Below are 11,898 nucleotides of genomic sequence, written 5' to 3'. Positions count from 1 at the left end.
CTCTGACCTGCCTGCGTTGCTTGTCTCCCAGTAAACTTATCAGCCTTCTGTCCCCGACCACGACTTCTGCCTCAGCGTCTCTGGTTCCGACTTCCCTGCTGCTCATCCCTTGTCGGTCGCCTGCCTGCCTCTGAGCTGTCTGCCTGCCTGCCTGCCTGCCTCTGAGCTGCCTGCCTGCCTGCCTCTGGCCGGCCTGCCTGCCTGCCTGCCTCTGGCCGGCCTGCCTGCCTGCCTGCCTCTGGCCTGCCTGCCTGCCTCTGGCCTGCCTGCGTCGCCTGTCTTCCAGTAAACTCACCAGCTTTCTGTCCCCGACCACGACTTCTGCCTGAGCGTCTCTGGTTCTGACATCCTTGCAGCTCATCCCCAGTCAGCCCAGTATAAAACCTCTCCAGCACTCTCACTCCTTGCCAGACCGTTCTTCAGTTTTTCCCTGCAAGACTCTCCAGCCCTCTTCCTGGATTGTTTTCCTGATTGCCTACGCTGCCCGTCTGACTCTCCTGCCTTGCCTGGTTCTCAAATATTCACCACAGCCTTCTGTCCCTGACCATGAGTTCTGTTTCTACATTCCTGGTTTCTGCCTGCCTCTCCCTGTGGCTGCTTGGTGTGTCCATTGATCATCGCAGTCTCATCTGGTCCTGACTTCTCTGCTTGGTCCTGACATTTCCCTGCTGCACACTGCTCATCTTGCCTCCAGTAAGCCTCACTCTGTCACGCCTGCCTGTAAGAGAACGAAACTGTACGGGTCTGAGGGCTCACGTCTTTTCCCTCAGTCCCTGCGTCCAGGTTTGGCTCTACCCATTCCTTGAGTCGGACACCCTGAAAATGTTTGGGCTCCTAGCCCTTAGAGTGAACTGTAACCTTGTTTCTTTGTCAGCTCTGGTTCCTGTTCTGTTTCTGTTAAAATAAAGGTCATTACCAGCTGCCCAAGATTTTCTGTGTGCTGCTATTGGGTTCAAAGAACACCCATTACAGTTGTAATTATTATAAAAAGATGTGCTATTTGGTTTATATCAGCAGCAAACAAACTAGTCTCTTACTACAAGAGGTCACTCAGTGGAGTGCAGATCTCTTCCAGGTGACAGATGATGAAGCACCCTCTGCAATGCCACCACAACTGCCAGAAGCAACCAGCAGATATTAGCAAAGTTCTTCAACATTAACACGATTCCCACAAACATTGTCCCTATGTGAAACAAGATTTCAAACTTAAGCAGTTGTTGATTACTCAGCATTTGGGTAGGAAGAGTGAGAAGCCAGCTGTCAGTGGTGGCGTAAAAAGGAGCAGTCAAAAAATAGAACTAGAATGTGCATTTCCTGAAGAAAATGCAAGTCAGAGCTGGAGGCTTCTGTTCCTGCATTTCATACAGTTAACTTTGTAAAAGAGGCTATGAACCATCTAATTGCAGTGATGGTTCACATTGTATTTTAGGGAAACTGGAACAAGAGCCTGAAAATTGTGCCCCCTTCTCAATTCAACCAGTCAAGAATAGATTTTGAGTCCAATCAGACAAAAAATTTGAGAGATTTAAACAGGCATAAAAAGAGTTCGCAATATCCTAAGGACACCTGTTTTGCTTCCTGGATTTAAAACAATGTGGGAATGCTCAAGCACTGGTCAGCTTTTTATTTTTTGGTAAATTCATTAAATAATACAAAATGAAAAAATAACATTTTGTGAATGCATGAATAAATGACTTAAACTCATCTTTGCTTTAAACCACCCCCTTTATTGAATTTTTTTGGTCACATGATCATGACAACATGATAATGGTACAACAGCACATCTCAGTGTAACAATCTTCATGTATAGTAACTTCAATCTTCTAAAATTCACATTCGCATTGGTATTTTCCTTCCACTAGATCTCTAAACCTTCTGGCTGCAAAGCTTTTTTCAGCTGAGCCTAAAAACGTCATTTAACCTCATGTTACTAAAACACAGAAACTCAGTTTATGCATTCACTAGGTAGCTTTCAGGCTGTGAACATTTAAAGTAAGTAGTTAAAATTAGAGTAAAAACAAAAGTATGTATATATTATTAACGGAACCCACAGTACCAGTTAGTAGTGCATATAGCAAATCAAACCCTAGACCCTTCTTTGATTAGTTTTCCTTCATTTCACAATCTCATGAATAATTTGCAAGAATCAGTGAACTGAATCGGCACGGTTCCATCTCAGGTAGATCAAATGAAGATCAGTGTTAAGACACTAAATCTTGTTTCACAGCAACCATCACTTCAAACATTCTTTCAAACACTCTGTCAGAACCAGTGAGATTTCAGGATCCTTTTTGGGACGAAGCTTAAGTCAGGAATCACCTGAGAAGACAACCAGACAGAACTGTGGTCAGTCATGATTTCTGACGTCAAATATTTTCTCTCTTAAATAATCTGCTAGCTGAGATCAAGTCTTCAGATCAACACTTATACATACCATGTAATCAGACACAAGGGGTGCGGTCTTTTCTTAATTAGTCCAGGCCATAGTGATGAGGGCTGGGTTTTTATCTGCAAATTCAGACCTGAAAGAGCTGCGCTTCCTACGGCCTTTTCCGTTGCAGGTCTGTACAGACAGAGAGGATGGTTAGATTTTTAGGTTTCAGACTGTGTTGGATCCAGGATGGTCAACACTGATGCACATATTTGTGGAGTGAATATGCAGTATTATATATAATTCATATAACATTATTTTTTTGTAATAAAAAGCTGAACTATTCTTAATTCTTCCCTTACACAATGTAGTGTGATGTATATTCCCTTTACCATCAGTGAATTTCCTTTTTTAGTTAAAAAAACTTACTTTTTTACAGTTCAGTTTGCACATATTGTTATTAATTTACCATTCTCTTTGTAAATATGTTTATTTTGGTCATTGTATATAGATCACCATTAGCAACATTAGCTAGCAAGTGTCATTTTCAAGCAGGTAGTGATGGTAATTACCTTTTTCTTATTTAGAAGTAGAGAAATATAATTATTAAAACTATTATGGGGTAATTTTCATTACATTGGGATCATTTCTAAGAAACTATATTTGCTAATTGTTACATATTTACCACGAAATTTGGGGTAAATGTGCAGTTAATTTCAAAGAAAGTTCAAATACGTGAAATGACAATTACCACCTACTTGCATGAAAACGACACTTGCGAATTATCACTCAGTCAAATATGTTACTTGGTAATTACCAGGCACTACATGAAAATGGTAGTTGCTAATTATTACATAATTAAGCATAAAATTTGGATGTATTTTCTAAGAAATATTAACTATGAAATTATGGGACCTGGAAACTGAAGTGTTACCGTGTTGTAGTAGTAGTTTTACTTCAGTATTTGCGCCATCCTTGCTTACCGGAACACAGGAGTTGCTGTTCTTCAGGCATAGCTCTAGTTTGCAGTGCAGGTAGACCTCGCTGTTCTTCCCAGCAAACTCAAACATGTTGAAAGAGAAGCTGTTGGATGTTCCCCCTCCGTTTCTCTGCAAACCCACCGTCTTGTCATCAGGGCATCTGCTCAGACACAGGAAAACAGACATGACATCAGCAGCAGTAAAGCCCGATTCTTACAGCCTCTGACAATGTCACGGCTCGGAGTTTTTTCTCACTTGTTCTTGATGAGGTCGTATCGCAGTGCCGCGTTATGTGACTGCACGTTGGTTGCCCAGCAGGAGTCAATCACCACAGCGACTTGTGTGTCGTCCAGGCCCTCCGTCTTCAGCTCCACCCAGATCTTCTGGTTCAGTTTTACCTGAGTGTTCGCTGTGATAACGTTCTGGAGGCTAGAGTCGGTGTAGGTGTTCAACGTCAGAGTGTAATTCCACTTTCCAGATTGAATCTTCTGCACCACAGAGCTGGAAAGCACACACACACACACACACACACACACACACACACACACACACACACACACACACACACACACGTTTCAGCTGTCTTAAACTTTAACTACAACCAGTTTCAGACAGCACATTAACAAGCTCAATCGGTATGCACACACCTGTCCTTGATCTTCAAGAAAACGCTGTTGGACATAGTTGGCTTTTTGTAGATACAGGAGAAATCGATGGCTACTTGGTCACGGCGGGTGATGATATCTTTGGAGTTGTTCCCCATCATGATGGTGTTCTTGAAGATGACTTGGCTGTTGTTCATCTAGATTGTGACAGGAATACAGACATGTTTTCAGGTGAAGAACATCTACTGAGTTCATTTAATCACAGCAGCTCAAATAAGTTGGTGTATGAATTAGTTTATATGTATTTTTTGAACATATATAAAGAAAACCAATGGGAAATGTATAAATAATTACTTAAGATTCAGGTTTCTGCACTTTACTTGAGTATTTATTTTGCTCACAACTTTTCACTTTTACTCCATATCTTTTAACACAAATATCTGTACTTTCTACTCCTTACATTTTCAAACAGGTTTGTTATTTTAGTTTTAATGCCTTTGAGAGGAAGTATTATTTTTTATCTTGAAGCATTTTGTGCTGCCTTCCCAACATCAAGGCAGATTTCAACCAAAATGGATTGGACAATAACACATAAAAAAGATGGTTCCTTGGTGTATGCCTTAAAAGATGTACCAAGATACAAACTACGTAAAAGATGAAAAAATGTAATGAGATGAGTAACAAGACAAAAACGATGAAAAAGATGAAAAACTATGTAAAGGATCAAAACAAGACAAGACAACAAGACAAACCACATTAAATACCCAACAAGACAAAAAGCAAGGTAAAGACGTAACAAGACAAAAAAACAACTTAAAATGTTAACAGAGTGACAGAGTACCCACCATAACGTCTGCCCCGCAGGTGCTGCTTGTGTTGAAGCTGAAAGTCACCACATGAGTGTTGCTGTCTATTTTACCTTTGCAGGTCTGATCCTTGAGGTGTAACATGGAGTAGTCGATGCCTTGCTCCTTCAGGAGACAACCAAACAGACTCACAGTGGCAGAGTTGTCCGTGCAGACTGCCACTTCGCCTGAATACCCAACAGCACAAAGAAATAAAACTAACACTGCTGCCTTTTATTTGAGGCTAAGGTATTCAACAAGCAACAGCTAATTGTTGCTGATGTTATCTTTTTGAGGAAAAAAGACATAATCAGATTACAGTTATATTTAGTAAAGATTGTGATTTTTAGCAATTTTAATATACTTTTGAACAAAGAATACAGTACTACCATGCCCAGTGTGCACACATTAAAACCTTTTCTACAGCATTTCTGTACGTAGTACCTAAAGTCTTTGATGATTTGTACTTGGCGGCAAAACTGGCCCGACAGAGGCAGTCGGTTCCACCTCTGACCTCACCGCAGAACTCATCAGCAGTGCAGTACGGGTCCTGACACAAGGCCTGAGGGACAGCAGCTACAGACAGACACGCAGACAGACGAGGGTCACTGTCAAATGACGGATGAATGACATTATTAATAGCAGTAAAAAAACGTTCGGCGCTTCCGCCCTAAATATGGTATATTTGTAGATGAAGAAGAGTTTTTTTTGGAGCTCAAAATCCTTTAAAACAGCAAGCAAGAAAAACTATATATTTACCTTGTTTCTTTTATATGTTTTTTTAAATTGGTCTGTCCTTGTGTATTTTGTATTGTTTTGTTTTTGCATCATCTTAAAAATCAAGTAAAGTCTTACGACAACTGGCCTTTGACCTCCAGTCCTCAAGGTTGATTGTTTTATTTTTTAGACGGCAGGCCTTGGCATAAGCCTCCAGAAACTGGCACTTGAGTCCGTCCACCGCTGGGTATTTGCACAAAGTTGCTTGGCAGGAAATTACGTAGAAGTATGTAGAAATTAAGTCGTGGCAAGCAGTGAAGGGTTCCTCTTTCAAGAGGTTACAGCTGTTCCAGCAACGCAGAGGGGAAAAATGAGATCAAATTAGTGTTTTGTATGTTTATCGTCCAGAATCATCCCTGGTCATATGACAGTGGCGTGGCACCATGCCTCGTTCCAGGTTTAGTGATGACAGGAGTGTTTAGTGTGTGTTTTGATGCGTCAGTTCTTACCTTTGAGCTGTGAGGGTACAGTTAACGGCACCACTGGTGTCATTGTGTTTAGTCTCACAGCTGGGGGGGCGACAAATGGCACATTAAACCTGAGACTCGTACAACACCCATGGCACACAAGACCAATGACAAGATATAAGATAAGTTCCTGGGTTAATGTGGCACGTCACAGATTTGAGTGTAACACCTGTTGAACATGGTCAGATAAATTAAGAACAACAGCTTGTTTAATTCCCATGGCTCCCATTGCTATTTGTCCATTTAGATTGTGTTGGTGTTTTGGAGATATTTGCCATAGAGATGTCTGCCTTCTCTCCAATATAACGGGACTAAATGGCACTCGGCTTGTTGTGCTCAACGAGCTCAAACAAATACATTTGAAAAACTCAAAACCAGTATTTCTCTCCAAAAATCATGACCCAGTTACTCAAGATAATCCACAGACCTCAGAAAGAAAAATATGCTTTTGGTAATTTCAAACTTAAAATGAAAATGATTAAAATTCTAACTAAAACTTAACTTAAAATTGAAACTCAAAAACCTTCTGTTTATTTATTTTTTATGACCTCTCAAGGCCCACCTGTACTTTGGGAATCACAACATTCATGAACAGGTAATACCAGTCAGTGCGCTAATGTGATTGTGACTGAATTACAGCTGCAAAAATTAATTGATCAATATTAATAAATTAATTATCAACTATAAAATTAATCACCAAATATTTTGGTAATTCATTCTTGTTCTTCTTCTTTTTTTTTTTTTTTTTAGAAAAAGTCCAACATTTTTCACCTTAAATTCAAATATTTTCTGGTTTCTTTAGTTCTCTGTGACAGTAAACCGAATATCTTTGGACTGTGAACGAAACAAGACATTCGAGGTGATCCGCATTTTTCACCAGTTTCTGACCACAGCTTCTTGATGTTGACCAAACAGCTAACTGATTAATTGAGAAAAGTATTGACAGATTGACAGCTGAATTGAATTGACCATGAAAATATTTGTTAGTTGCAGTCTGAAGTTGTACCCGGTGTCACTTGACGCGGACTTCCAGTCATCAAGCTTGGTCCAGTACGAGCTATCATAGGGTCTGCCACACAAGCCTGATACGCTTTCAGGAAAAGCACCTGGTTGAGACAATTCAAGACAAATAAATGACACATAACTTTGAGCTTAATAAGGAGAACTGTCATTCAAACATCCAACTTTGAAAAAGGTAAGCCTACTTTCTGTCCTGCTTTTTGCCCAGATAGGATTTAGTTTTGTGTACCTGCCACGTGTGCAGTGTTGCCATCAAAAAAGATTGTCACACGGTTTGGTAACTTGGCACTGACTCCACTCTTGTCGTTTGACAACTGCACAACGCCATGCTTTGTAGCCGTAGCGTTGAGTGTTACCATTTGACCATTAACCTACAGGACAGCAGAAAGGCAATGTGAAGGAAACACAGGCTGAAGCATCACAGATACATACATAGATACATGCATACATATGTGCTTTGCATGTGCACTTGTTCCCACGTAAAAGATTTTTCAAGGCAACGCTCTGTTAAATGCTACTGTTTTCTGGGTAGGGTTAGGGATTAAGGTTGGGGTGAGGGTAAAGGGAAACCGACTTCGACACAATACAGGGAACTACAACAGTGCACAGGTTTATTATAATTGGTTATGAACATCTTATAAGCTAACAATAAACATGTTTATTATGCTATTATTAACACTTGTATAGTCTTATGAACAATAAAAAACACCTATGATCTAATGATTATTACAGGCATCCTGATATAATGTGTTACTGCAACATTTTTTCACTTAAAAAATGGTTGAAGAACAATTTTAAAAATAGCTAATCTGGGGCTCTGAAACAACCTCATAAAAACATACTTTCAGATGGATTGTGACAGTTTACCAGAACTCTTCCACCTTGCTCCAAGACAATAGTGTCGCCAGATATGCTCAGTTCCAAGCGGTCCACAAACGACACGTCTTGACGGCGTCGCTCCCGGAAAACCGCCAGCAGGGAGAACGTAGAGTTTATCAGAGTATAAGCACACCGAGTGGGGACATCGCGATTATTGGCGTGGAAATCCATGATAGTGGAGCCAGTCACAGTGCACACCGGAAAAAGAACACAACTGATGGAGATGGAAAGGGACAAAAATTTTCTATGTTAATGTTTGAGAGAAAATGAAAGGAAAATGAAAACATCATTTACAGCTACTCTAAATTTAAGGAAGATTAATCTAAGTGACCTTAGATTAGAGAAAAACTACATAACTGCACACAAATTCTGACATGGTTAGTGGCAAAGGTGAGAAGTAACTAAGTACAGATATGTCGTAACTGTACTTAAGTAGATTTTTCAGGTATTTGTACTTCACTTGAATATTTATTTTGATAACTTCTTACTTTTACTCGCGACATTTGAATATCTGTACTTTCTACTCCTTACATGTTCAAAACAGGCTTGTTACTTTAGTTTTGATGCATTTGAGGGGAGTTATTGACTATTTTTAATTTTCGTCACTGCGCATGGCCCTCCCAACATCAAGGCTGATTTCGGCCTAAATGGATGGAAAAATAACAGATGCAAGAGACGCTTCATTGGCATATCCATCAGTGCATATCATGGATAACAGACAGAATGAGACAAAAATGATGTAAAAGACGGAAAGGATGTAACACGACAAAAAAGAAATAACAAGACAAAAATAGTGTAGTACCAAAAAAAGATGTAACGATATGAAAAATGATGTAACAAGACGCAACAAGATGACCATCATGCAATAAGACCAAAAATTAGAAAAAACATAACAGGATAAAAAATTTACGTCAAAGACGTTACGAGAAATAAAGATGTAACAAAACAATACGAAAAATGATGTAATAACGAAAAGTGAGGTAAACGTAACATGTGACAAGACCAAAATGAGGTAAAAAGACAAAAAAAAAAAAAGACATAAAGAGACGTAACTGGACAAAAATGGTGTAATAAGACAAAAAAACTGACATAAATGACAAAAAAGATGGATTGTAACCAAGCGTTTACTGGTTGCAGCTATTTTTATTAATCGTGTAAAAGACGTCAATGTTATAAAAATGAGAGAAAAAATATCAATATACTGTTCCATTTGGATAACTATCTATATCTGTTTGAAATGAATTTAATCTGATTTAAAAGATTTAAAAGATTATTGATTAGGTGATTGGCAGACCAATGAAATAACTGGTAATAAATAATTTGCTCCTGCCATTTTGTAATGCTGGGCAAATAAAACAAGAGAAAATATTGTGTAAGGGTTCTTTTGTCACTACTCATCTAACAGACCCAACTCTGCAAAACAACGGTCAGAGGTTGAGTTGCATTGTGGGAAATGTGGGTGCCAAGTTTGAAAAAAACTACCCATCATGATTCTGACACTGTCATTGAAATGCAATGCTAAATTGTTTTCTGTCAGTCTTCAGATGAATCAGCTGATCAAAAGAAGAATAGATTTTAGAAATAGAAAAGATCGACCAATAATGAAAATAATGCAAATAATATTAGAACTTTCTCATTAAGTCCTTGTTTTCTGCGCGTGTCAGTCATGTGAACCTTAATTCAAAGTCTATTCCAAATATAAAGCAAACAAATTTACCTGCTGTCGCGGTTGCAAACCTCATCTTCTCCACATTCAGTAGTACTGAGGAATAAAGATGAGTTACAAGTACTTCGGACGCAGGTTTTTTGGTCTACCTTAATTGCTTCGACTGCAACCAGGCCACCTGGGAGGCGACAGGAGGTTGATTAAATTAGTTTAGCAGTAGACTTCACTAACTAGTCTACAAAATCTAACAGAAAAAATAGCAATTTTAAACTATCACAATTTTTATTTTTTTTTGAGAATTCCCACAGAGTGTCATTCCCCTTTTTGGGAACCACCAGATGTGCCTACTTGAGTTTGGTTCTTTGCACCCATGAGACGTAATAATCTGATTCGTCCTGTTTGCCTTGAGGAACCATTTTCCCACAGATGAGTTGCTGACGATTCCACTCACAACCTAGAAAAGCAATAAACAACAATCAAGTTGAATAGTGCAATGCCATACAACTTAAATACTGAACAGTGGCTTTAATTTTATATTCAGATTGTGTAAATATTTTTTTCCTAATTCAGGACAATTCAGTATATCAGTGTGAGCAGTGGTGACCTGCTGTAAGTATCAGATGAATCAGCCAACATCTGACCAGCCAGTTCAATTCCCAGACTCTCAGGACAAATCTGAGTGGGCAGGCAAAGTCTAAGAGAAACACTTGCCCCTCCATAATCGAGGTATGGTTTGTGGGCTGGCGCATTTCTGTGGCACCACAGTGTTTCATTTGTAGTGGTATTTGTTTTTGTCAAGTGCAGTTTCTTCAAATTTGGATGTTACGTTTGCTGCCACATTGAGATTTGAATAATATTTCAATTAACAGTTTGGCCCTAATTGTGATTACTTCTCTGTGTGTGCCTTTCATTTTTTGCTTGCTTTGTTTTTGCTTTGTATATTAAATGTCAAGCTTACCATTACTGTGAATTCTGTTACTGTGTGTTATATATAATAGGATCTTCAATAAATATTTGATGAAAAAAAAAAGTTGTAAGCATTTCCCATAAAACCCAGAAGGTCAAATGTGCTGCTGTTCTCGAGAAATTTCCAGAATCCATTAAATTTGGTTCCACAAATTGATATAGAGGTTAAAAATCTTTTTTTTTTTTTTTTTTTGTCCTGCTCTTGGTGGACATTCTGTGGACTCTTACCTGTCGTCTGAAAACACAGCTTGAGTTTTCAGTCAAGTTTACTTGGATCAAGAACATAAGTTGACATAGCAACAAACTCAAGCTCATCTCTGAGACGGTTATGTCTTCCATATACTTACAATATTCTCCGCAGAATAATCAGACAATGTCTCGACAGTCACATTTGAAGATGTGCCGTCACTCTGGAGCCTCACTTTTAGCTGAAACCATAAACAGACAGAAAATATTAGGAAATGGTTTCCAAAATATTTAGAAAGAAACCTTAATGTTCATTTTGTTCAAAAGCTCAGACAGTAAATTGGTCAAAAAAAAAAAATAAAAAATTGAAGTGATGATGACTCACATAGTTGTGACGAGTTGGAATCACTCCTAAATTTACTAGCTCGTTCATAGTAATTTGGTGGTAATCTTGTAAATCTCCTGCACTGATTGGACGGATGACAATGGACTTGCTGAAGATAGAGTTAATGGTCATAACTTGAGTTGGACTGTAGACATTTGACCATGCCTTCAATTCATAACGACACACTGGTTTGGACACAGTGTCATCTTTGGTTATATCCCAGTTGTCTGCCTTCAAATTAAGTATTAGACAGTTGGATGACTTGCTGGCCTTGCTGTTTTTGAAACAGATTTCAGAAGTTGGCCACTCTTTTGATGCCTGCAAAAACAGAGACACCATACATGAATAACTCTGAAATAAAATGAGTTCAAGACAATAAATTACCAAAATAATTTTCTCATTTTGGTCAAAAACCTTTCAGTCCAACAAGTGCTGAGAGAATCAGGACATGTTTACCTGTACACTCTTAGAAATAAGGGTTACAAAAAGGTTCTTTCAAAAGGGCTGAAGATCTACCTAGAACCACTGGTTTCTGAAGAACCCTTTTTTGAAGAAAAAGTTAATCAGGGGTTCTTTGTAAGACCAGGGGTTCCATTAAGAACTCTTTCCACCCAAGGAATCCCCTTTGAAAGGAGTTCTTCAAGGATTGCTGAAATCCTTGAAGAACTCTTTCATCAAACGTTCTTTGTGCCATAATATAGAGGGGTTCTACCCTTGGAATATAACATGGTTCTTGGCAGAACCTTGTTGG

General features: G+C 38.9%; 1 protein-coding gene across 1 annotated transcript; it reads right to left on the bottom strand.

Annotated features, from left to right (window-relative positions):
• Positions 1-1,759: 1,759 nt before the first annotated feature.
• Positions 1,760-10,135, bottom strand: LOC146304595 (pancreatic secretory granule membrane major glycoprotein GP2-like). Its single transcript, XM_084713231.1, has 14 exons — positions 9,959-10,135; positions 9,662-9,788; positions 7,933-8,158; positions 7,295-7,436; positions 7,052-7,151; positions 6,028-6,087; positions 5,657-5,862; positions 5,246-5,377; positions 4,802-4,989; positions 3,999-4,153; positions 3,607-3,852; positions 3,355-3,511; positions 2,435-2,563; positions 1,760-2,319 (listed from the first exon to the last, which is right to left on the bottom strand). Exons 3-13 carry the CDS (start codon positions 8,113-8,115, stop codon positions 2,468-2,470), a joined length of 1,665 nt encoding a protein of 554 aa, XP_084569357.1. The 5' UTR covers positions 8,116-8,158; positions 9,662-9,788; positions 9,959-10,135; the 3' UTR covers positions 1,760-2,319; positions 2,435-2,467.
• Positions 10,136-11,898: the final 1,763 nt, after the last annotated feature.

This window comes from Lutjanus erythropterus, chromosome 24, assembly GCF_056507025.1.
Source record: "Lutjanus erythropterus isolate fLutEry1 chromosome 24, fLutEry1.hap2, whole genome shotgun sequence".
Taxonomy (NCBI): Eukaryota; Metazoa; Chordata; class Actinopteri; order Lutjaniformes; family Lutjanidae; genus Lutjanus; species Lutjanus erythropterus.
Note: the sequence above shows the minus strand (reverse complement) of the source record. Positions and strands in the feature narration are given on the sequence as shown.